General features: G+C 41.4%; 1 protein-coding gene across 2 annotated transcripts; it reads right to left on the bottom strand.

Annotated features, from left to right (window-relative positions):
- Positions 1 to 9,291: 9,291 nt before the first annotated feature.
- On the bottom strand, positions 9,292 to 24,460 carry LOC127659026 (poly(rC)-binding protein 2-like). Of its 2 annotated transcripts, none has more exons than XM_052148642.1 (12): positions 24,273 to 24,460; positions 23,463 to 23,617; positions 20,528 to 20,560; positions 20,295 to 20,411; positions 17,750 to 17,881; positions 17,479 to 17,607; positions 14,427 to 14,501; positions 14,236 to 14,277; positions 14,054 to 14,126; positions 13,509 to 13,564; positions 10,914 to 11,083; positions 9,292 to 10,767 (listed from the first exon to the last, which is right to left on the bottom strand). In XM_052148642.1, the coding sequence occupies exons 2-12, from the start codon at positions 23,553 to 23,555 to the stop codon at positions 10,731 to 10,733; spliced, it is 957 nt and encodes a 318-aa protein (XP_052004602.1). In that variant the 5' UTR covers positions 23,556 to 23,617; positions 24,273 to 24,460; the 3' UTR covers positions 9,292 to 10,730. The 2 variants fall into 2 exon arrangements, with proteins under 2 accessions (XP_052004602.1, XP_052004603.1); XM_052148643.1 differs by having other exon boundaries at positions 23,463 to 23,602; positions 24,273 to 24,459.
- Positions 24,461 to 25,601: the final 1,141 nt, after the last annotated feature.

Here is a 25,601-nt window from a genome sequence, read left to right as displayed (position 1 = left end):
CAGGACATTCTGATGTTGTCTTCCAAAATAAGAGCCCCCCAAATCTCATATATTACCTGTTTTGTCTATACATTCAGAAAATCATAAAAATAAAAGTCCTAGCTTCCACAGACCAATTTCACCTCAGGTGGGGAGGACACCTTCTCAAGGTGTGAACTACAATGTTTCAGGACATTCTGATGTTGAATTCCAAAATAAGAGCCCCCAAACTCGAATATAAGATGTTTTGTTTACACATTCAGAAAATCATAAAAATAAAAGTCCTAGCTTCCACAGACCAGTTTCACCTCAGATGGGGAGGACACCTTCTCAAGGTGTGAACTACAATGTTTCAGGACATTCTGATGTTGTCTTCCAAAATAAGAGCCCCCCAAATCTCATATATTACCTGTTTTGTCCATACATTCAGAAAATCATAAAAATAAAAGTCCTAGCTTCCACAGACCAATTTCCCCTCAGATGGGGAGGACACCTTCTCAAGGTGCGAATTACAATGTTTCAGGACATTCTGATGTTGTCTTCCAAAATAAGAGCCCCCCAAAACTCATTACCTTTTTTGTCCATACATTCAGAAAATCATAAAAATAAAAGTCCTAGCTTCCACAGACCAATTTCACCTCAGGTGGGGAGGACACCTTCTCAAGGTGTCAACTACAATGTTTCAGGATATTCTGATGTTGTCTTCCAAAATAAGAGCCCCCCAAATCTCGAATATTAGATGTTCCCCTTCTGTCGCTCTCTCGTGGTCTAGGGGTCTCTCTTGAGCACCGATATCCACCTCTGATCTATGAAAAAAGGCCAATGAGAGTTGGCAGCCAGTATTTGCATGTCCCGCCCCTGGACATACGGGTATTTAAGCAGCGCAAATTCGGGAGTTCATTCAGAAAATTTCTTCGGAGCCGATTCTACGGCGCACAACAGTGGCTTTCTCCTGTTTGCACAGCTGTGCATTTCCTGCCCCTGAGCTCGTCGACAGTGCAGATTATAAAGAACTCTCACGAGTCCTTTTCTTTCATAAAAGATTGATTTTATTTAAAAGAGTAATTTCCTCTAAAAGAGCAATACACAGCTGCGTTGAACGTCCTTTTAAGGATGTGTTGTTCCTGGATGTGGTAGAGTACTCTCCGCTTCCGACGGCCACAGGCGTTGTCTCGTGTGTCTGGGTAGCGATCATACCGAGGCTGCGTTTGTGGATGGTTCATGTTCTCACTGCGAGAACATGACCTTGACAACGTTGCGGTTGCAGTTTGCTTACAACCGTAAGCAAGCCACTCCAGCCGCCCCCCCGCATCGCTCCTTCTTCCCACGGGATTGAGGACGATGCGGCTGGCGATGGAGGCGATTCGGGGATGGTAGCGGGTGCAGCTCGCCGGTACGCCCCTCGGACCACCCGCGCCCCGGCACGCTCATTGACTCCCGTCCCCGCTCGAGGCGGCGGCGACTCGCCTCACAGCCAGTCTGCCTACCCTCTTGCGATGGAAGCAGACGAGTTTGCCGTGGAATCGGAGGGCGTGGTATCTGATGCTGAGGACTCCTCTGGGCTGCCGCCTTCGGGCCTGCATGCCCAGGAAGAGGCCGACGCACAGATGTCTGATATGCTTTCCCGGGCAGCCAACAGCGTGGGCATGGATTGGAACCCTCCATTCTCCCCAGAGCCATCACGGCTGGACGACTGGTTCCTGGGTGCTGGGCGCCGCTCACAGCCTCGCACCCCGGTCCCGTTCTTCCCGGAGGTGCATGATGAGCTGACATCTTCGTGGAGAGCACCCCTCTCCACTCGTCGCACCGCCACCTGCTCATCCGCCCTCGCCACCCTCGACGGCGGAACACGCCAAGGGTCCACCGCGATTCCCCAGGTGGATAGGGTGGTTGCGCTCCATCTATGCCCCGGAAGCCCTACCACCTGGCGGGGCCGCCCTGTACTCCCTTCCCGGACCTGTAGAGCAACATCCTCGCTGACCGCGAAGGCCTACAGCGCCACCGGACGTGCCGCTTCAGCCCTGCATTCCATGGCTCTCCTGCAGGTCCACCAAGCCAAGGCACTGCGAAACATGCATGGGGTGGCCCTGATCCCGACGCGCTGCAGGAACTGCGCTCAGCGACCGACCTCGCACTGAGAGCGACGAAGGTCACAGCGCAGGCGCTCGGGCAGGCGATGGCCACACTGGTGGTCCAGGAACTTGGTCGAGATGCGTGAAGCTGACAAGACTCGCTTTCTCAACGCCCCTGTCTCCCAGTTTGGCCTCTTAGGCGACACCGTCGAGGACTTCGCCCAGCAGTTCTCCATGGTGAAGAAGCAGACGGAGGCCATTTCCCACATCATGCCTCGCCGCAAGCCTGCCGCCACGGCCCATGCCCCGTCTGCTCGCCGAGGGCATCCTCCCGTGGCCAGAAGACCTTCTGCTCCGCCTCAACCCGGGCCCAGCTCTCAGCCCCAGCGTCGAGCAAACCTCTCACGGACCCCCTCGAGGACTCGGAAGGCTCCCAGGCGTTGAGACAACGTACCCAGAGTTCAAGAAGTTAGCTCCGGAGGTGGTAAGACCGCTCCGTCCCCCGGTGGAGGGCCAGGAGGAGAATCTTGTGTTTTTTCATTTGCCGCACCCCTCAACAGGGACTGCGGTACCCAAATTCTCAATAAAAGAGCTATTTCCTTTGTCTCTGGGTCATGTGGCCCGCAAATGCCATTCTCACGGCACTCTACTTTCAGGCCTCAACAGTCCCGGCTCCCTGGACGCGGTGCCCCCGCCCTCAGCCCCACGACTGTTCCCCCGGCCGGCCGGTTCAGACGAGTCCAGAGGACACCAGCATCAGACCTCCTCCTCAGTCATGAACCCGCCCCCTGCCGGGTGCGCGGAGCAAGGTAAGTGCTTTGAGTTTATTCTCAGCACCAGAGCCTTGGGATGCTATGTTGCTTCCCGACGCCGTGTTACCTGTTCCGCACCGCTGCGAAGCCCCGCCGGGTACGTACAAAATACTCGTCCCCTTGGTGCCCCTAGCACGGGCTTTCACTGCCCAACCCGTCGCGATGGCTGCACCAGACCATTCGATTCAGTTACGCAATTCAGTTTGCCAGGTCTCCGCCCCCCCTCGTGGGCGTTCATTTTACCGCAGTGCACGACAAACATGCTCAGTTCCTGCGTGAAGAAATTGCCTCCCTTTTAATCAAGGACGCGATAGAGCCTGTCCCTCCAACCGAAACGAAGAAGGGTTTCTACAGCTCTTACTTCGTTGTACCCAAGAAAGGCGGCAGCTTATGACCAATCTTGGACCTGCGAGTTTTCACAATGCTCACCCAGAAACAAATTCTATCTGGCATCCGGCATCTAAATTGGTTCGCAGCGGTAGACCTAAAGGACGTGTACTTCCATTCCTGAGGTTCGCGTTCGACGGCCAGGCGTATCAGTACAAAGTCCTCCCCTTCGGCCTGTCTCTGTCCCCTCGCATCTTCACAAAAGTCGCAGAGGCGGCTCTTGCCCCGCTCTGAGGAGCTGGCATACGCATACTCAATTACCTCAATGACTGGCTCATTCTGGCCCCCTCACGAGAGTTACTATGCGCGCACAGAGATCAGGTGCTCAAGCACCTCAGCCGTTTGGGGTTTCAGGTCAACTGGGAGAAGAGCAAGCTCACCCCGGTCCAGAGCATCTCTTTTCTCGGTTTGGAGTTAGACTCAGTCTCAATGACAGCACGTCTCTCCAACGAGCGTGCTCAGTCAGTGCTGAAATGCCTCGCTTCCTTCAAGCCAGGCACCGTGGTCCCTCTAAAACGTTTCCAACAGCTCCTGGGGCATATGGCATCCTCCAGCGGCGACGCCTGGGGTTGATGCATATGAGACCACTTCAGCACTGGCTCCAGACTCGAGTCCCGAGACGAGCATGGCGCCTTGGCATGCACAACGTGAAAGTTACCACTGCCTGCCGCCAAGCCTTCAAACCCTGGACAGACCTCTGCTTTCTACGGGCAGGAGTACCCTTGCAGCAGGTGTCCCAACATGTTCTGGTTACAACCGACGCCTCCAAACTGGTGGAACCGAGGCCCGCTGCGCTGGCACATCAACTGCCTAGAGCTGCTGGCTGTTTTTCTTGCCCTGAAGAGGTTTCTCCCGTTAATTCGGGGCAAGCACGTCCTAGTCAGGACAGACAACACCACGGTGGTAGCCTACATAAACCGCCAAGGCGGAGTACGCTCCCTCCACGTGTCACAGCTCGCCCGTCGTCTCCTCCTTTGGAGCCAGCAGCGACTCAAGTCACTGCGTGCAACTCACATCCCCGGCAACCTCAATGCGGTAGCAGACGCGCTGTCAAGACAGAGCTTGCCCGGCGGAGAGTGGAGGCTTCACCCCCAGTCGGTTCAGCTGATTTGGGACAGGTTCGGCAAGGCCCAGGTAGACCTGTTTGCCTCCCAGGAAACCTCCCACTGCCCGGCTCTGGTATGCCCTGACAGAGGCTCCCTCGGGGCAGATGCTCTGGCTACAGCTGGCCCAGCAGGGCTCGCGCAAGTACGCATTTCCCCCAGTGAGCCTTCTTGCACAGGTGCTATGCAAGGTCAGAGAGGATGAAGAGCAAGTCACTCTGGTGGCCCCCTACTGGCCCACCCGGACTTGATTCTCGGACCTCACGCTCCTCACGACAGCCCCTCCCTGGTGAATTCCCCTGAGGAAGGATCTTCTTTCTCAGGGATGGGGCACGCTCTGGCACCCGCACCCAGACCTCTGGAACCTCCACGTCTGGCCCCTGGACGGGACGCAGAAGATCTAGCCGGCCTACCACCGACTGTCATAGATACTATCAACCAAGCCAGAGCCCCCTCGACCAGGCATCTTTACGCCCTAAAGTGGCGTCTGTTCGCATACTGGTGTTTTTCCCGAGCCGAAGACCCACAGAAGTGCGTGGTTAGGTCAGTGCTCGTGTTTCAACAGGAGAGGCTGGAGAGGAGGCTGTCCCCCTCCACCCTCAAGGTGTATGTCGCCGCCATCGTGGCTCACCATGACACGGTAGACGGGAAGTCTCTTGGTAAGCACGATTTAATTGTCAGGTTCCTCAAAGGTGCCCGGAGGCTGACTCCCTCCCGGCCTAACCTGTTCCCCTCCTGGGATCTCTCGGTCATCCTCACGGGCCTCAAGAGACCCCCCTTTGAGCCGCTAGATTCAGCTGGACTCAGGGCCCTCTCTCTCAAGACCGCCCTGCTGATCGCGCTCGCCTCCATCAAGAGGGTCGGGGACCTGCAAGCTTCCTCTGTTAGCGACACTTGCCTGGAGTTCGATCCGGCAGACACTTACGTGATCCTAATACCGCGACCGGGCTATGTGCCCAAGGTTCCTACCACACCCTTCAGGGATCAGGTAGTGAACCTGCAAGTGCTGCCCCGGGAGGAGGCAGACCCAGCCCTTTCGTTGCTGTGTCCAGTATGTGCTTTGCATATCTATCTGGATTGCACACAGAGCACTAGACGGTCTGAGCAGCTCTTTGTCTGCTTCGGGGGACAGCGGAAAGGGAACACTGTCTCCAAACAGAGGTTCGCCCACTGGGTTGTCGACGCCATTTCATTGGCTTATCACACCCAGGCTGTGCCCCCCCCCTTGCGGGTTCGAGCTCACTCCGCCAGGGGTGTTGCGTCCTCGTGGGCACTGGCCAGGGGCACCTCCCTAGCAGACATCTGTAGAGTAGCGGGCTGGGCAACACCTAACACTTTTTCGAGATTCTGCAATCTCCGAGTTGAGTCAGTATCGTCCCGTGTTTTCTCAGGTCCGAGCCCGTAGAACTTGGTAGCACGCTGACAATCTGACCGGGTGAATCGCTTGCGCCTAGCGCCCTTTCCCACAACCGAGGGAAAACAGTGCGCCTCCGTTCCCAGGAGATCCCATCTTCGGGTCGCTGGTTGACTCCTCCCTAGCGCCTCCTCCTCGTGGGTCCGCAGTTCAGCGGAGGAACTCGCCGACCCAAGCCATTGCAGGTACCTCAAGTTACCCTGTACTGGTATAGGTGCTCCACAGGTAAGGCCTTCTGTTCGGACTCCCCCTGTGTGTAATACCATGGTACTGTCCCCTCACGAGCGGACCCCCGTGTCTCCCTTAGGCAGTTACAGCTGCCTCGGTCACCGTGCTGTTCGCTACCCCCCCACGAGGTTGGGTCTACCACTGCACCAACTTTTCCACATAGGTCCTAAGTTAGGCCATCTGATGTATTTGCCACTTTTTGCTTTTTGCCGGGTAGGTGTGGCCTCCGCAGGGTCTTCTCCGCCCTGAAAGAAGGGCTAAGACCCCCTTCCCTCAATGCGTGTAAGGGCCCCGGCCGTAGTTGCTCTATGCAAGAAACATAGAGAGAAAAGAGGCCCAGTCAGGCTGGCCCATTCCCAGGTTGGCGGCCATCACCTTGTTCCCCCCTCCAGGGTAGGATAAGGAGTCTGATGGCTTGAATGGGGCATTGGGGAAGGGTACGTGCAGCCTGATGCAGTTGGTCATCCTGCACGTAAGAATACCTGCTCGCTGCTGTATCAGCAGTTCACGTACACGGCTCAGCGCATGGGACTTTATAAGTGGACCCCTAGTGTCGCTTCTCTGACACAACGTGCAGAGTGCGACAGAAGGAGAACGTCTAGGTTATGTATGTAACCTCCGTTCCCTGATGGAGGAGCGAGGCGTTGTGTCTCCCCGCCACGTCGCTGAGCCGAGCCATTGTTGTGGCCAGACCATTTCCGGCTCCTCAGAAAAATCCTGAATGAACTCCCGTATTTAATACCCGTATGTCCAGGGGCGGGACATGCAAATACTGGCTGCCAACTCTCATTGGCCTATTTTCATAGATCAGAGGTGGATATCGGCGCTCAAGAGAGACCCCTAGACCGAGAGAGCGACAGAAGGGGAACATCTAATATTCGAGTTTTGGGGGGCTCTTATTTTGGAATTCAACATCAGAATGTCCTGAAACATTGTAGTTCACACCTTGAGAAGGTGTCCTCCCCACCTGAGGTGAAATTGGTCTGTGGAAACTAGGACTTTTATTTTTATGATTTTCTGAATGTGTAAACAAAACATCTAATATTCGAGTTTGGGGGGCTCTTATTTTGGAATTCAACATCAGAATGTCCTGAAACATTGTAGTTCACACCTTGAGAAGGTGTCCTCCCCACCTGAGGTGAAATTGGTCTGTGGAAACAAGGACTTTCATTTTTATGATTTTCTGAATGTGTAAACAAAACATCTAATATTCGAGTTTGGGGGGCTCTTATTTTGGAATTCAACATCAGAATGTCCTGAAACATTGTAGTTCACACCTTGAGAAGGTGTCCTCCCCACCTGAGGTGAAATTGGTCTGTGGAAACTAGGACTTTTATTTTTATGATTTTCTGAATGTATGGACAAAAAGGTAATATATGAGTTTTGGGGGGCTCTTATTTTGGAATTCAACATCAGAATGTCCTGAAACATTGTAGTTCACACCTTGAGAAGGTGTCCTCCCCACCTGAGGTGAAATTGGTCTGTGGAAACTAGGACTATTATTTTTATGATTTTCTGAATGTGTAAACAAAACATCTAATATTCGAGTTTGGGGGCTCTTATTTTGGAATTCAACATCAGAATGTCCTGAAACATTGTAGTTCACACCTTGAGAAGGTGTCCTCCCCACCTGAGGTGAAATTGGTCTGTGGAAACTAGGACTTTTATTTTTATGATTTTCTGAATGTATGGACAAAAAGGTAATATATGAGTTTTGGGGGGCTCTTATTTTGGAATTCAACATCAGAATGTCCTGAAACATTGTAGTTCACACCTTGAGAAGGTGTTCTCCCCACCTGAGGTGAAACTGGTCTGTGGAAACTAGGACTTTTATTTTTATGATTTTCTGAATGTATGGACAAAAAGGTAATATATGAGTTTTGGGGGGCTCTTATTTTGGAATTCAACATCAGAATGTCTTGAAACATTGTAGTTCACACCTTGAGAAGGTGTCCTCCCACCTGAGGTGAAATTGGTCTGTGGAAACTAGGACTTTTATTTTTATGATTTTCTGAATGTATGGACAAAAAAGGTAATATATGAGTTTTGGGGGCTCTTATTTTGGAATTCAACATCAGAATGTCCTGAAACATTGTAGTTCACACCTTGAGAAGGTGTCCTCCCCACCTGAGGTGAAATTGGTCTGTGGAAACTAGGACTTTTATTTTTATGATTTTCTGAATGTATGGACAAAAAAGGTAATATATGAGTTTTGGGGGGGGGGGGTTCTTATTTTGGACTTAAATATATCATGCAGTGACAGGTTGCGAGGTGTGCTAAAATCTTTCTTTCTTTCGTTCTGTCTTCCTTTCTTTCTGACAGACAGACAGACAGAATAAATTAATGCATGTGAAATTGCCTTAGCAGGAATTAACTTGTTTTAGTTCTGACGGTCATACCGCAATAACCAGTGTATACGCGCACCACGAAATATAGGTGCGGCTAGTTTGACCGCTCATTTCGAAGTGGCGGCTGGCTTAACCGCAGTTTCTACAGGCAGGCGCTCAAGGACAGCTGGACCGAGCAAAACAGAATGTAGGAATCTCGAGATGCATTTTTTTAATGTTTCAATCTACATCACTCGACCAAAGTCTTTTAGCAAGTCAGGTCACTCGGCGGCCATCTTTTGAATGCACCTGGGCAGCTATTTTCTATGCAAACAAGCGGCATAACTATCTATTTGACTGGGGAAAGTTCGAAATCTCCAGAACGGTTGGTCAAGATTACCATCAAAGAACATATTTTAAAATCAGCAGTAAAATCTGACATCACTTGTGTCATAAACTAAGCTACTTTAGCTTGGATCACTCTAAACATAACGATATTTTTCTGGATTGTATCGCTAATGCGCATGCACGTTATCGAATTGATTGACAGGTGATGATTGGCTCTTTTGCCTTAATGGCGGGACTTCCTTTCCACATCCGTTGTCCATTCCAATTTCTCCCATTCATTTTAATAGAATCTAAATCCCTCTCTGCTATATTGTCCCTGATTTTACATTCTAAAACACAAGCACACACATTATTTATATATTATACACAGATAGTCAAAATGACCTTTTTCAATGACGTGTGCCTGTACCCACATCAAACAATGTCTTGATAAAGCTGTTGAAGAATTTCTTGGAGTATCGGATCCATCTCTACTAACCATATTCACATATTACAGTACAAGTAGACCGCTTATGAACAGATGGTCATTAAACTGATACCAGAGCAATCAGCAGTGGAAAGGCTAATTGTTTTATTTATCATATTTACCTTTTTGAAATCTTGAATATTTTTCAATATGAAAAACATGCACAACTGAAACTCATGTCTGTGTAATTTAGATTACTGTTTTTGCACAAGAATAACAGTTTTTTTTGTATTTTCTTGGCAAACGGGCAAAATAAGCAATGCATTTCAAAGTTTAGGCCACAGATGTTGTTGTGCCGACTGTATGAAGAGAGACTTACAGTACATGACACTAAAGCTCAGATACATACATCCTATTATTAAATACATTTCAATCCAAAAAGAAGCCTAAAGGTTCAGCTGTCCCTATTGAATAGCTTGTCAATGTGTAAAACATTGATGTTCACAGATGGACAATATTCAGAATTGTCAAATTAAATGGTCTTGAACTATTCTTGAAGAACTGGCAGTCTTTGCTGAAAATAAATAAAACAAACTAAATAGAAAAGGTGAATACCTCTGAAAACTGATGTTAATCAATGTATTTTATCAAACGTAAAAACAACAACTGTGATAAACCAAGATGATGCAAGACACCATTCAATAGTTTCAGCATTTCATGTTTTAATTTTGCATGTTTAATTCTTCATTCCTGCTGCACTCAATCTACAATATTCTGAAAACGTGCACAAAAAGGTTTAGGATTTCCTTCCTCCTGCAAAAAACAAACAAAAATAATACAAAAACAAAACTATTACTCAAGCAGAGTAGAGAAGAAAATAGTGTTAATTCTAGAAAGTTCCTTCTAGTCATTGTTCAGTAACTCACTTGCATTATCATATAAACTTGTCAAATTGAAATCCTCCGGTCTGGGCTCCACACCACAAGGTTAAAAAAAATATTCTCTCAAGAAATATTTTCAACTCATTATTATATCAGCAATGTCATTTATGCAGAAACTACAGTGATACTCATCGCTCATCCCTCCCACTAACAAAATCTCCAACTTCAGGATAAAAAAAGAAAAAGAGGAATGACATAATTAGAAAAAAAAAGAAAAGAAAAAAATTTAGGTCACCTGAAACAGATTGAAAATGGATCTGATGCAGAAAAACAAGAGCTCATCATCTAAAGCTCATCTCAGATTTTAAAACATCTGTAACTTCCTAGAGTTAAATTAAAATAAATAAATGTTCAATACAGAAAAAGCGGTCAGTCTATCATAATTAATTGCTTTTTGTGACACTTTTTTTCTGTTTTATGAGAAAAATCTGACAACAAAAACCTACGCCTTTTCAGATTTTTCCACTTTCTCGTGGTAATGTTAACTGACAGAATATGCATCAAAGGAAAAACAAGACATTAAAAACTGTACGTAAAGGGATTTTAAAAACATGTCATGAAATAAATAAATAAAATACTCGTGTATATCCATGAAGCATAGCTCGGGTGGGTGAAAGGAAAGGATTGGTTGAGAATACTTGGTTTCTTTTTGCGCTTAGAGATTGTAAATGTGATGGAGGAAGGGTAAAGGGGCGGTGTGGCGACGGAGCGCATCAGTTTGCAGCCAGTCCTGTTGCCTCAGATGAGATTCTGAAACCACAAGATATCAAATCAATGAAAGCAGTTTACATCGGTGCTCACAGTGCTTTGTTTGAAAGAGTGAAATTGGAAATCCAAACAGCACTGCATCTAAAAGTAAATGTTAAAGCAGAGCTGGCTGTGTATGTGAAGGTTACCGTGCATTGATGAGGTACTCTGCCAGACTGATGCTGGCGGGCGAGCCAGTGATGGTGACCTGCCGGTCGGTCGAGCCCTCTACGGGGTTGGCGATCTTGATTTGTGCACCTGACATCTGACGAATCTCGTTGATCTTGGCACCTTGACGGCCGATGATGCAGCCAATCAACTGTCAGATTTGATCAATATAAAATGATTAGCAATGATATCAGGTCAAACAACCCTTTAACCCTAAAATGCACACAATGCCTCTTTAGTGCCCTGGGACAAGTATTGTGTAAGTTATTCAAAGAGTAACTCACTACAAATTAAGAATTACTTCTCTTAAATTGTAATCAAATTACTGACCGATTACGTATCGAAAAAGTCATCCCATTACTAATTACTTTCAAGTTACTTTCTAAAACACTATTTTCTGTATTTCCTACTTGTTCACGGACTTGTTAGAGGGCGTAAAGCCCTCAATTGTCACAAACTGCAAACATATGTCCATATAAATGTAATTCATGTTTTAAAAGGTGTTCTACATGCAAAAAAATATTTTAGAAATATGTTACCCTAGTCATTAAACTAAATGACAAGAATTTGAAATTTAAAGCACTACACTACTTTTTCTTATTAAAAAAAAATGAAACCATATTACAGTAATTACTTTGTAATTCAATTAAATCCAACACTGCCTGGGACCTCATTTCAGCCCTGTTCTCTCATCAGTTTTTTTAGTTTTTTTTTTAGTTATGCCCCAATCTCTTTAGTATTGCTCAACCTTTCTCTTATGAAGAGGAACAATAAAAAAGGTAAAAAATTATACAATTGTCAATTGAAAGGCATATTAAAAAAATATGCCTTTCCAGATTGCTTAAAGGTGCACTCAGTAACCTTTTGCTCAAGTCATCTTGGACAGTGACACATAGTGATGAGGATGCAGCATCATTCAAAATCAATAGATTTCAGTTACAGATGCCATTGTAGAAATTCACTATTCACAATCAACCATGATTCATTTAATCCAACCGTGAAATTGTCCAATAACAAGAATGTTACTGAGAATAAGCAAGTAGTATTCAGCTGGTGATGTGATTGTAAAATGGCAGCCCCCATGAGGACGCCCCTGCCTGTAGAATAAAACAGCTTTTATAAGGTTACTGATATGACTACAGTCCTCATCTCATGCGAGCGCTCATGATTTTATAAATATGTTTGAAAATTTCTTTGAGTAAACTTTGAGTGCACCTTTGATTACCAAAAGTGGATAGGGATCTGAGATATGTAATAGTGTTGCAATAAATACTTGTGCTTCTATAAATATATGTTTTTAGGATTATTTCTAGGGCTGAGTATTGATTAAGATTTCTCATTTTGATTCTGCTCTCAATTCTAATTAATTTGGGTATATTCCAGATATAATGTCCATTTTGCTTACATATGAAAGGGATTCTCAGCTAATACTGATAATTATACAGAAGACCTAACTAACTGAAAACATTTTATTTTATCATTAGATTTAGCATTGGTCACTTTGATCAACTATGTTGTCTTGAAACTGCATACATTGCCATTCAAAAGTTTGGGGTCACTTATTCTTTATTACACATTTTTCTTCACATTTTAGAATAATAGTGAAGTCATCAAAACTATGGATTAAAATAAATGGAATTATGGGAATTATGTTGTGACTAAACAAAATCCAAAATGAATCAAAACTGTGTTATATTTTACCATCTTCAAAGTAGTCACCTTTGCCTAGAATTTGCAGACATGTACTCTTGACATTTTCTCAAGCAACTTCTTGAGGTTTCACCCTGGGATGCGTTTTAAACAGTATTGAAGAAGTTCCCATCTGTGTGGGGCACTTATTGGCTGCTTTTATTATTTGGTCTAAGACATACATTAAAAAAAAAAAAATAATAATTTAATTACATTTTAGTTTTATTATTAAATAAATTAATATGGTGGAACAATTATATTTTTGTCTACAAAACGAATTTCAAACATTTTAGTATACGTCTTCATGAGAAACATTTCAGTCATGTGAACCCAAAATTTTTAACAGTAGTGTATATATATATATTTTTTGTTAAAAGTGCATCATTTGTACTATTGACATTGATTTCTAGAACAAGTGCTAATACAGGCTTGTCTCTGAATAACGTCTCTTTTAATATCCATTCTAAAAGTAACGTATGGATTGCGTGGAAGGAAAACAAACTTTTCATAATGGGTTAGAACTTCATGATTAATCAGACAAATCTCTATTTTTACCAAGCCCAAATCATTTCATACCTATACAAGTAAAATATGACATGATATCTATTCCTAAGTTTATTACCGGAAAAAAATAGTACTATATTTTCATACACATGACCCCTATATATGTGCAACAAATGGTGAACTATTAGCATTCCATGTGTGCGTACACATACATATTAAATACTTATCCTCAATTACAACACATGAACAGTAATATATGGCTATTTGGCTTTAAATGAAAAGCAATAAAAAGCAGCATCTTTGCATCAAAACTACATTCAAGCTTAAGTCTATGAATCTTAAGATTCAATTTGGCATCAAGTTTGCTTCAAGCTGAAACTCACGTCATTTGGAATGGTCAGTTCATGAGAGCCTGTCTGTGCAGTGGCGTCCATTCCAGCTGCAGAGGAACACAGTCAATGAATGAAAACATTCAAGCCAATCATGCATTCAAGTTTAAGAAATGTCATAAGGCTGAAGTGTCAGTTTTTTCTACTTAAAAATATTTTCTTCTACTCTTAATTTGCAGAGACAACTGCAAATAAGCCATTTGTAGGGTGATTTCATCAAAAACTGTAAACACAGTCTCTATGGCACTACATGACAACAATGGCATGAGTTTGGGGCAGGACAATCAGTGTGTTTATTTTGGAGAATGACACACTTCAGCTTTAAGAGGCCACATCCACACTAATATGTTTTCATTTGAAAGCCCATTAATTTTGCTACATTGTCATTTACGCCTCTCATCCACACCAGAGCATTATTTTCCTCCACTGAAAAGAGATTTTTGAAAATGCTCTCCATAGTCACACACTTTGAAAAACAATGATATTAGGAAACTGAAAACGGAGGTTTCAAAGTTGGCAGAGAAAGCGTGTCCTCTTACCAGTGAATCCTTGGCTACTGGGGGCCAGAGGAAATGGACTCTGCTGCATTGCCAACTGATGAAGTTTAGTGAGCTGTGAAGACAGAAAAAAAATACATCAACACATTGAATGTTGCTCTACAGAATTGATGACAAGAGCTTATCAGCAGAGCCGTTTTATTTAAAACAAAACTGTTACTTACATCAGGCTGAGGAATGGCATGTTGTCCCTGCACCGCATATGCCTGCAAAACACACACACCCCAGATGAAACATACCGATATAAAAATTACACAAAAACACAGCAGCTGCAGAACACGCCACACACACACACACACACACACACACACACACACACACACACACACACACACACACACACACACACACACACCTGTCCTCCTGCGAAAATGACAGGCGATCCTGAGGGTTTGGGTCGGTAAGGGATGGTCACACCTTTAGGAGGTGACTGAAATGAGAAATCACAGTGAAATTTTGGGTAAAATTATTATACAGTTCTTTTAAACATCAGATTTTGCAACAAGCAACATTCATTTTTGCAGCTTTGTGAAAACAAAGAAAGAACAGTCACTGGCCACAACTTGCTTTGTTGTTTTTTTTACTCGTAGGATGTTTTTTTTCAGAGGCTTCATATGGAGTTAGGATGAAAATAAGGTGCATTTCAAACTGTTCCGAGACCAGTACAGACAGACAGCACACTGGAGGTTATTGGCTTTTCTATGCAGCCAAGTGCATTCACTCCATTGAAAAGTTCAGTTTCAGGCTGCAGAAGACATGGGACAATGATAATCAGTACATAGATACAGGATTTATAATATATATATATATATATATATATATATATATATATATATATATATATATATATTCTGCCCACAAACAAAAATCGGATTGAGGTCAGGACTTTGTGATGGCCACTCCAATATCTTGACTTTGCTGTCCTTAAGCCATTTTGCCACAACTTTGGCGGTATGCTTGGGGTCATTGTCCATTTGGAAGACCCATTTGTGACTGAGCTTTATCTTCCTGTCTGATGTCTTGAGATGTTGCTTCAATATATCCACATAACTTTCCTTCATGATGCCATCTATTTTGTGAAGTGCACCAGTCCCTCCTGCAGCAAAGCACCCCCACAACATGATGCTGCCACCCCCATGCTTCACGTTTGGGATGTGTTCTTCGGTTTGCAAGCTTCACCTTTTTCCCTCCAAACATAAACGGTCATTATAACCAAACAGATCAATGTTTGTTTCATCAGACCAGAGGACATTTTTCCAAAAAGATCTTTGTCCCCATGTGCACTTGCAAACTGTAGTCTGACTTTTTCATGGCGGTTTTGGAGCAGTGACTTCTTTCTTGCTGAGCTGACTTTCAGGTCAATATAGGACTTGTTTACTGTGGATATAGATCCTTGTCAACCTCTTTCCTCCAGCATCTTTACAAGATCCTTTTCAGTTGTTCAGGGAATTATTTGCACTTTTCACACCAAATTACATTAATCTCTAGGATACAGAATGAGTCTCCTTCCTGAGCGTTATGATGGCTGCGTGGACCAATGGTGTTTATACTTGCATACTATAGTTTGTACAGATGAACGTGGAATTACTAATTTCATGCACAAAGATGTCCTAAACGACTTGCCAAAACTATAGTTTGCTAATATTAAATCAATGTATGTAAACTTCTGACTTAAACTGTATCTGACTTTCAATAGCTTAGTATTTAAAATTTCACAACTTAGTCCTGCTGTCCCCATATGCATAAATACATTTTAGAAAAACTATTTGCTCTAATATTACTAGTTACAAAGGAAAAATGCACACGGTAGTTGCGCTTGGGTCTCAGGAGGATAAAACAGAATGAGGCATCAAGAATAGTCGATATTATAGCGATCCAGAAATTATGCATGATTCACAATTTTATGATTAAAGCATTTACTGGCGAACGCCCGCAACCGCAGCGCAGTTTGCTGCTGACATGACAATCCGCTTCCATCTTCAGCTGGCTGTGGATGAAACCATCTGCCAACATCCACTGGTGTAGAATTGGGAGAGATGGAGAGCACACGTCCCCCCCCCCCAATGCTGTGAAGGGCGTGTCCTTGTTTGTGTATTTTTACCAACACTGAAAATAATTTCGTTTGAGATACCTTGCAATTGTGTGGCTTGGAGTCTGTCATATTGACAAAAAAACTAAAGTCCCCCCCTCCATTGAATGAGTTGGTTTTGTCTAACTAGACGGAGGAATCATGTGGTACCTGTTAATTTTCTCATCGCTGTCCAGGATGCATGAACTCAGTCATTAATTATTATTGGATGATCATTTAAAAAAATGCTTTTATAGATAATGCTGAGGCGGATTTTAATTCACAGGTTTGAATCCTTGCAATTATCAGTTTTTATTTAAAAATAACTATCCAGTGTAAAATGTCTCCAAATATAAAGCATTCTTAGATTTAAATGTGGATGCATGGAGGATTCGGTTTTGAAGAGCCCTCTGCAGGAATAAAACTCACAAGACAGTCAGTGGCTGACAATGTGCAATTTCGGTCTGTAGGACTGTAACCCACACAAAGTTTCGTATGAATTTAGAAAACATGAAATATATTACATGAGTCATATGTGGAGTCAGTGAAGATGTTAAAGGTGCCCATATCAATGATCAGTTGTTTTTCATGGTAAGGAAAGCAGACCGGCATTTCAGATGAGCAGGTAAGAACTGTAATTTTCCGATAAAACATTAACCCTAACCCTTTTTCTGAATGACTGATATGATACGGTGTACAAATCTTTAAGAGTATGCATTGAATGACGCAATTATACGGTTAAACTAATAATTTTTAATCCACGGTTAAAAACCGTGAAATGCTTTATTTACACGTGGCAAAAATATTAGATATAATGTATAAGTATATAAGAGTTATACGATTTTGTAAGCTTAAATGGGAAATCTCGTGCATGTGTGTATACTGGAGCCATTGCTATGGTTATGAACTGTGGCTGCGTGGTGCTTTAATGGCCAGGTGTCACAAACTGAATGTGAACTTTCAATTCACGTGAAACTGAAGCTTAAACACACAAATTCCAAAATATAACAGGAGGAATTAGATCTACCAGACTCATTTCCATCAAAAAAATTCACCGCATTCAACAATAAATGCCATTTTAGTCATGATCAAACTTTAAATTGCAATATAACCAGGACATTTTCTTGACAGGTTTTGTAAAAATCACCCAAAATTAGGAGCTCTGAAAATTATAAAGATTTTTCATTCCATTCAAGATATTTTAAAACTGAATATTAGACATCAAGGGTTTTTAAGGTCCTGCCAGTAACCCGGTAAATAATAACATATTCATTCTGTTTCAATTTGTGTACACCATTCGTCCAGATCAAAAGCTAGTGTGTGTGTGTGAGAGCGTTACCTCCAGCATGACCACACAGATCTGTTTCACACACTCGATGATGGACAGTGGCGTTCCAGCGATAGTGATGGCTCTCTCAGTAGAGTTGGGCAGCATGTCTCCAGCTACCTGCACCTGAGCTCCTGTCGACTACAAAACACACAGAGAGAGAAGGGTCATCTTTATGACAATACCCTCGAGTTCGCCATAACAAGAACAATACAGGCAACTGCATGTAAATGAATCAAAGATATACTGCATTTCAAACAGCAATTAACATTTCTCCACTCACCTCCCTGATCTCTTTAATCTTGCAGCCGCCCTTGCCGATGAGCGATCCGCACTGGCTGGCTGGCACCACGATCCGGAGAGTGACCGGAGGCTTTGAAGTGGCCGTGCTGTTAGACATGGAGCTGCTGATGTCCTGGTGAAACATGCAAATATTCCACTCTCTCATTCTCACACGAAAATGCTGCCTAAGTAATCAGATTCACCTGTGATCATCTCTTTAAGGGAATATTCCAGGTTCAATAAAGTTAAGCTCAATCAACAGCATTTGTGATAAAATGTTAATTATAATGCAATATAATTTCAACAACTCTTCTAAAAAAAATTCAAAGAGGAAAGAAAAAAAAAAGCTAAAATTGAGACTGAGGCAATTACAATGGAAGTCAATGGGGAACATTTTTGGAGGGTTTAACCCTCTGGGGTCGACGGACGCACCGGCACGTCCTGCTGGATGTTTTTCATCATTACAGCGGAAACGACTTAAAATACTAAGTGTAAGACATCATTAGAGACTATAAAGGGTCTACTTTTATTTGTGTACACTCACAATAACAACAAAATCTTGTGCTTTTGTAAAATAAAGAAAATAAAAAGGGTGAGCTTTCAGCAGTCTCTGTGTTCACGAGCATATTTCAGAAACACGTCACAAAAATGAACTGAAACTCTGCGAATACTTATCACACAAACATGAATCATATGTCTAAAGAAAGCTTAAAATATCTACTTTTAAATAAAACAATTCAAATTTAAAACAAATATTCTCCTGCAATGTAATCTGTATGAAACATAGCGATGTACAGTTTCTCCTGGCTCAGCTCATTTATCCCTGATGTGATCACACCCATGGGCAGAGGACGCTACTCATACGGTAATGTGCTGAGACGATCAAATCAAAGGTTGAACGCCCCTGACTGTACCTTAAAAACAAAGTCATTTACTTTTCTGCACGTTTGAAAGACAGCACGATACACAAGTGAGAAAACTCCTGGATAGTGACGAAGGGTTAACATTTTCCTCAGAAGAAGAGCGGGACTCCGATGAACGTTTGTATTTTGACGAGTGACTTGATCCAGTCGAGGATACAATTTCAGGAGAGCAAGTCATTTAGTTTTCATTAGTTGACATGCTATTTTATATAAACATGTACATACTTTACTAGTGTGACTGTTTCCAGACCTGCCAGCCAGGATTCAGAGTATTGACATTTGAAATATGTCCTAATAAGCAAGTTTTAGTTACATTTAAATGCTGTTTTGGCTAAAGCAGGTATTTAAATTGTATGCTGTATGATATAAATATGATATATAATATGATATAAAAATAATATGAATGTTTAGATTATATTTTAAGTAGTGTTTATGCTGCCTCATTATCATCAACAAAGCTTGTGCTTGCAAATATGTGTTCAGGTGTAAATGAGTAAAATGCACTTTAAATATGCCCATATTAGAAAATCAGCATATTATAATGATTTCTGAAGGATCATGTGACACTGAAGACTGCAGTAATGACACTGAAAATTCAGCTTTGATCACAAATTACATTTTTAAATTGTAAAAATAGTTCACAATATCACTGTTTTTACTGTATTTTGGATCAAATAAATGCAGTCTCGGTGAGCAGAAGAGACTTCTTTAAGGTCTAAAATTAAGTAAAGTCTTTATGTTAAGAAAATGTATAGTCAGATGACTTATCTTGATTTTGATCATTGTCTCCTCACGTTCATTCTCTTTGTCACATTCCTCAGTGATAGGCCCACGGGAACGGGTCTTTGTCTCCTCAGGTGTGAATTACAATCAATATTCATGATAGTTCATGCCTCTTCGCATATGATCCAACATTAAATGTGTATTACAAAAGTTAAATTAGTATATTGTTTTGTATGAATGAGTGATCAGGATGGTTCACATCATTTTGTAGCAAAAACTCTAGGCTGCAAGATCCAGTTCTCAAAAGTCTTGTGAACAAATGTTTAGTATGTGTTATATGGCCTTATTTCAATTAATTTCTTTTTTCAAAAACCATGCATAAACGTTATTTTCTCAAAAATACAAACATGTACACACACGTTGCTCACATATTATTGTAGCCCAGTTTGTGCTGAATACAGTGTTATCAGACTTTAACCATTAATGTGTTTTTAAGCAACTGAAAAAAGCACAAATGTCAAGGCATGTCAAAACTTCTCCAGGACCCTAAACACCCTCAGACCCCAGAGGGTTAAGGGCAAAAATGTGAAGCTTATAATTTCATAAAAGCACTTACAATCATTCTTCTGTTATAACTCATGCATTATTTGAGATGTAAAGTTGTTCAAATAGTTGTTTTTATGGTCATTTTAGGATTTAATGGTTTACAGTGTTTGAACACAGATTTTAGCTTTTTATATATATATATATATATATATATATATATATATATAAATAAGAAAAGTAGGGGCAACATTCATTTTTGTGGTGATCAAAATTATGCCACAAATGCTGTCCATTAAACATAACTTTTATCGAACCCGGAACATTCATTTAATAGTTCATGAAAGTGATTCGTACCTCTTCGAGTTTCTCGATGATCATGGAGAAAGCTTTGAAGATGGCAGTCGTGGGTCCTGCCAGGGTGATGATGCGTTCTGGGCAGTTGCCTTCAGAAATGTTGATCCGAGCACCACTCTGCAGAGAAACATAAAAAAATAAATAATTTACAACTGGGTCTAAAGACCATTACTATCAGGATTTTATGTAAATATTTTAAAACCCAAGCACACAGACTTCACTGCATATCTCACCTCCTCTCGCATCTTCTTCACCGATTCACCTTTCTGCAAAACACAAAAGCATGTGGAATAAAAATCCATTCTGGGAACACAAAACTGCAAAATGAGAGACTTATACAAGCATCAGGTAGCTTGCACCCTTCCCTCTGAATTTGATCTTTTTGTAATTCTATTTCCAATGGTCTTTAGAAAAAGAATAAGAAGAAAATCAGTACAAATACAGTAGTTTCAGCATCTTTGGTGTTTGGACCCCTAATAAACACAGCAATGCTTTGCAGATGTACACTTCTGAAATCCAATCACTATATATAACAGTATTGCACTTATTGAAGAGCCACATGTGTCGCTGCTTATTCTTAAGTCTATTTTGGACATTTTAGTTTCAACATCATTTGTAAATCAGACCCTTTTCTTGGACAAGAAAAACTACCTTCATACCATGTGACCCACATTTGTTTTTTGACCACTGAAATTGTACATTTGTAAAATTGTACAACTTGAAGATGGAGCCAGTGTGAGCCCCATATCCCTGGGATTTAAACATATAGGGCCTTAAAAATGATATAAGAAGGAAAGTTCTGAGCCAGGATCTAAAAGGATATTAAGGCATATTTACTACTTTTGAAGTTACTGGGAAAAACAGCTTTGGAAAAACACAAAAAAAGTTATTTTCTTTTTAGACTCACACCATTGGTATATAATGCATTAAGGAGTGCTGAATTTAACTATCTCTGTATATCTCTATAAATAAAAGTGATGTTGACACCTTTCTAAGGTTATTTTTGCTTCTAAGGTTAATTCTACAAAATAATTGATTACGTAGTAAATATTGCTTCATGCCATTTTATATTTTGGCTTTCATCATCTTTATTTTTGTTTTTTTGCCAGTAAGAATAAGGGACCCCATTGAACCTTTTGAGAATTGAGGTTTAACATTTTTCATTTTCACATGGAAGAAGGCTTGTACAGCCAACAACGAGATATGGGCTGTGTCACATAGGGTTGCACCGATCGATCAGCTACTGATCTAATTTGGCCGATCTTCGTCTTAAGTCTTTGATTGGCAGATCGTGCCTAGAATCAGAGCCGATATTTTTTGCACCACGCAGGTAATCACACATACACTGCTACTCTAATAAATGAGTGCATTCTCAGCCCTTGATGCATGACAGTGTGGCCTCTGGACGGTGAATTGTTTGCAATTCTAAGTATTCAGAATTTAAACTTTCAGACATGCTGTTTTCAGATGAATATGCCGTTTTGTTTTTAAAAATGTGTAAGAATTACACCTGTATGAATATTAAGTTGCCCGCTTTCTACAGTCATTACAGCAGTAATTCTGACTCGCTGAACTGAGAGCACGGAGAGGATAAAGAGACTGCAAATAAAAATGTATTAAACAACAAAAACATTCATATCCAAATCTGAGTATACTTGACGTAAAGGGAGTCTTGACAATCTGATGTTGGGTTGAGCGATAGAGACTGTTTGAGCCCTTACAGTTTCACTCCCATCAATATGCTCACTCGTGGTGTCAATCAAACATGCTCACTCATCTCAGTGCTATTCTGTGAGGATCCCAATTTAAATCAGATTAATGTTGGTCACATTACCACTAATCACTGCAATAACATTTGAACCATAACAGCACTGCATCTTCACACATTTTCTTAATAATTAGTGATTTGTGTAACAGTAAAACGCCAAAGACTGTAAACAAATCATAGATATTCATGATTTCTCATTGGAGCAGTAATTTTCTTATTTTTGAACGCGCATCTGCTGTGCATGATGCTCTCGTGGTTTTTAATGCTTACCAGTATGTCACAATGTCCTTTTGATATTGACAACAGAACTATTCATAACGGTTTCAAAACAAATAAAATGTTAGCAATTCACAATTAATGTAATTTTAATATAATTTTGGTAACTTTATTAAAATTTCCAATTGTTAACATTAGTTAATACATTAGATATAATGACCAAACAATGAGCAATGTATTTTTACAGTCTTTATTAATTGTAATGTTAGTTAATACAAATACAATTGTTCATTATTAGTTTATAGTGCATTTATGTTAATTAAAACAACATTTGATTTTTAAAATGCAATATGTACAATACGGTGCAAAAGTTTTAGGCACATAAGATGCTTCACAAAAACATTTGTATTAAGATTGTCATTTATATTTTCAGCTTTAGTGTGTCAATATGAAATATAAATGTTAGACTCCCAAACATTACTTTTGCAAATAGAATAGAAGAACAGGGAGCCCTGCAACAGATGTCATGGCCCTCACAAAGACCCCCAGTGAACATTGTGTCAGTCGTAATATTCAGCCGAAATAGATAGAAGAACTGTGGTGAATTCTCCAAGAAGCTTGGAACATCCTATCTGCCAATAACCAAGATAAACTGTGTCCAGGTGTACCTAAGAGTATTAGTGCTGTTTTAAATGCAAAGGTGGTCACACTGAATATTGATTTAGCTTTTTAGGTTTACTGCACCATGTATGACTTAAATTGATTAATGATCATTATTTTTCAAGACATCCTCACTATGCAACATTTTTCACAAGTGCCTAAAACTTAAGATAATTGGTTCACGTTAGCTACAGTAATGTGAACAACTGGAACCTTTTTGTAAAGTGTTATTCATTTTACTGTGTGGGGCATAAACATATAACTGCAGCATATAACTTGCAAAAGTGTGGCAAAGGGCACTTTAAAAAGAAAACTGTAACAGTATTGGCCGATCTTAATGTAAAAAAATCAGAGATTGGTATTGGCCTCAAATTTCTTGATCAAGGCACCACTAGTGACACAATACCCAGTTAAACCCCCTCTGTAGACAGCCTTTTGGGTATAATAGGCATATAATATGCCCAAAATGTCATATATATATATATATATATATATATATATAGGTTTCTGATGTTCAAACCCACCTTCCCGATGATACTGCCCACTTCTTTGCCATGCATGAGCAGTCTGATGGTGAGCGTGACATTGAGTCCTCCTTCAATCACACCAGAGTCCATAATGAGAGATGAGTCAAGCTCTAGATCTTTGGTCACGGGTGATCAACCTGCCACACAGACACCTTCATTCAACATACATGCACAAACAATAAATTAGCTTGGGGAGTAAAACCCCTACAAAACTGTACTGTGGTAGTTCTATGATAAATAGTGTCACATGATCACATATTACAGTACTGGAGTGAATAAGCAAATTCATATAGCATTATATTAAGATGCTACCCATAGACTTATCATACATAAAAGGTTAACTTGTTCTAAAGAATTAATCAGAAGAAACACAAATGCAGCCATTGACTGTAATTCAATGTTTTTCATTGGCGCGTATGCAAGTTATGTATATAAATATTGCAGGTTATCGCTATAATAACCATCCATTTAATTCAGCAGGAAGTTCAAATATAAAAACATTTCAAATAAATATTATTTCATATCAGCAGGTTAGCCATTAGTGTTAAAGCTGCCTTAGCTCGCGTGTTTACTAGCTGCGTAACACACTCAAATATCCGCGGATTGCTCTTTAAACCACACAAAACCCTTTATGCTGTATAAACGGTGCTTGTTTCATGATGTAAACGCCCCATTCAGAGTGTGAATGTTTAAACATTGTTTTAAATTGGCCAAAGAAAAGCTGCGCGTGATTAGCACGAGCGCGCTCACGCGCGGCCTACAGGCCCAATCGCGCTCATGTAAGCGTTAAACGCGCGGAAGACTCACCTGACGCGTGAGGCGGGGAGGGGATGAGGGTCCGGGGTCCGGGATCCGGAGGGTGAGAGGGAAAGGTTCGGGAGGGAGTTTTGAGAGGATTCGGGGAAGAGGGAAGACACTGCTGCGTGATCGCGCTCCACTCTTACAAAGACAACAAGATGAGTCCCGATCACCTCTCACCCACGACCTTTCTGACGACAACGCTCACTGGCCCCGCCCCTCCCTGCTTACTGCGCAGTGTTCTGTTTCTTCAAAGGGTGAACGTTAGCAATAACAATAACTATTTCAAACACAGCACATATGCTTAATGACCTAAGTGCATTGCATGTTTGATTCAGTATGTGCCATCCGGTTAAAATCTTGAAAAGAAATGCTAATATTTTGTATTTTTTGTCGTTTTTTTGTCTAATCGTTAATGTAAAATAGAAAATAAGAATTCAATTGAATAAAATAATACGTAAAAAAAAAAATACAAAAAAAAAAAAATAAACGAGAGAGAGAGAGAGAGAGAGAGAGAGAGAAAAGTCATGTCTGATATTACTTCCAGTTCTGTTATCACACTGGAAATGGGCAGCATTGCATTGTGGCATACAAATCTAATTACCACTCTAAAATTGCAATCAGATTACTAACTAACATAGTGATTACTAATTACTTAATTGAAAAACGTTATCACATAATTACTTTTAAGTTACTTTCTAAAACAATTTGCAAAAAAGTTTTTGTTCAGCTGTCACAAAATGCAAACAGATATACATATGAACATAATTCATGTTTTCCATTTATTCTACATGTAGAATATTTTAGAATTACAGTAAGCCTATGTGTAACACAAGAAAATTAATTACAAATAATTGACTTAATTGAAAGTCAGTAATTGTAATCTCATTAAAATAATAAAAAAATGTAATGCACTACTCTTTTTGTACTAACAAAGTCATTAGTTTACAAATAATTATTTACTTTATAGCTATATTCCACCCAACACTGCATACACTAACATCTAATACATTTAGATGATGACTAAATGCAGCCGGTGCCAGCCATATATCACTTCAGTCTATTATGATGGACTTCAGAGGATGAACTGATGCCAACTCCAACCTGCATCACCTCGGTCTATTGATGGACTACGATCTTGAAATGGAATGCATAGACTAACTATTGTCAACAAAAGCCAATTAACAAGGACAATTGCATCCATGTGAACTTCTGCAATTAATCAAGATGGACTTCAAAGACTTTGGTCATTAATCTTACAGTTCAAACAAAATCGATGTTTAAACACTGACCCTTAACACTTACTTAGTTTAATAATTTTAAACCATGACTTTAACT

Source organism: Xyrauchen texanus, chromosome 18, assembly GCF_025860055.1.
Source record: "Xyrauchen texanus isolate HMW12.3.18 chromosome 18, RBS_HiC_50CHRs, whole genome shotgun sequence".
NCBI lineage: Eukaryota > Metazoa > Chordata > Actinopteri > Cypriniformes > Catostomidae > Xyrauchen > Xyrauchen texanus.
The sequence above is the reverse complement of the archived record's forward strand: the minus strand, read 5'-3'. Positions and strand labels throughout refer to the sequence as shown.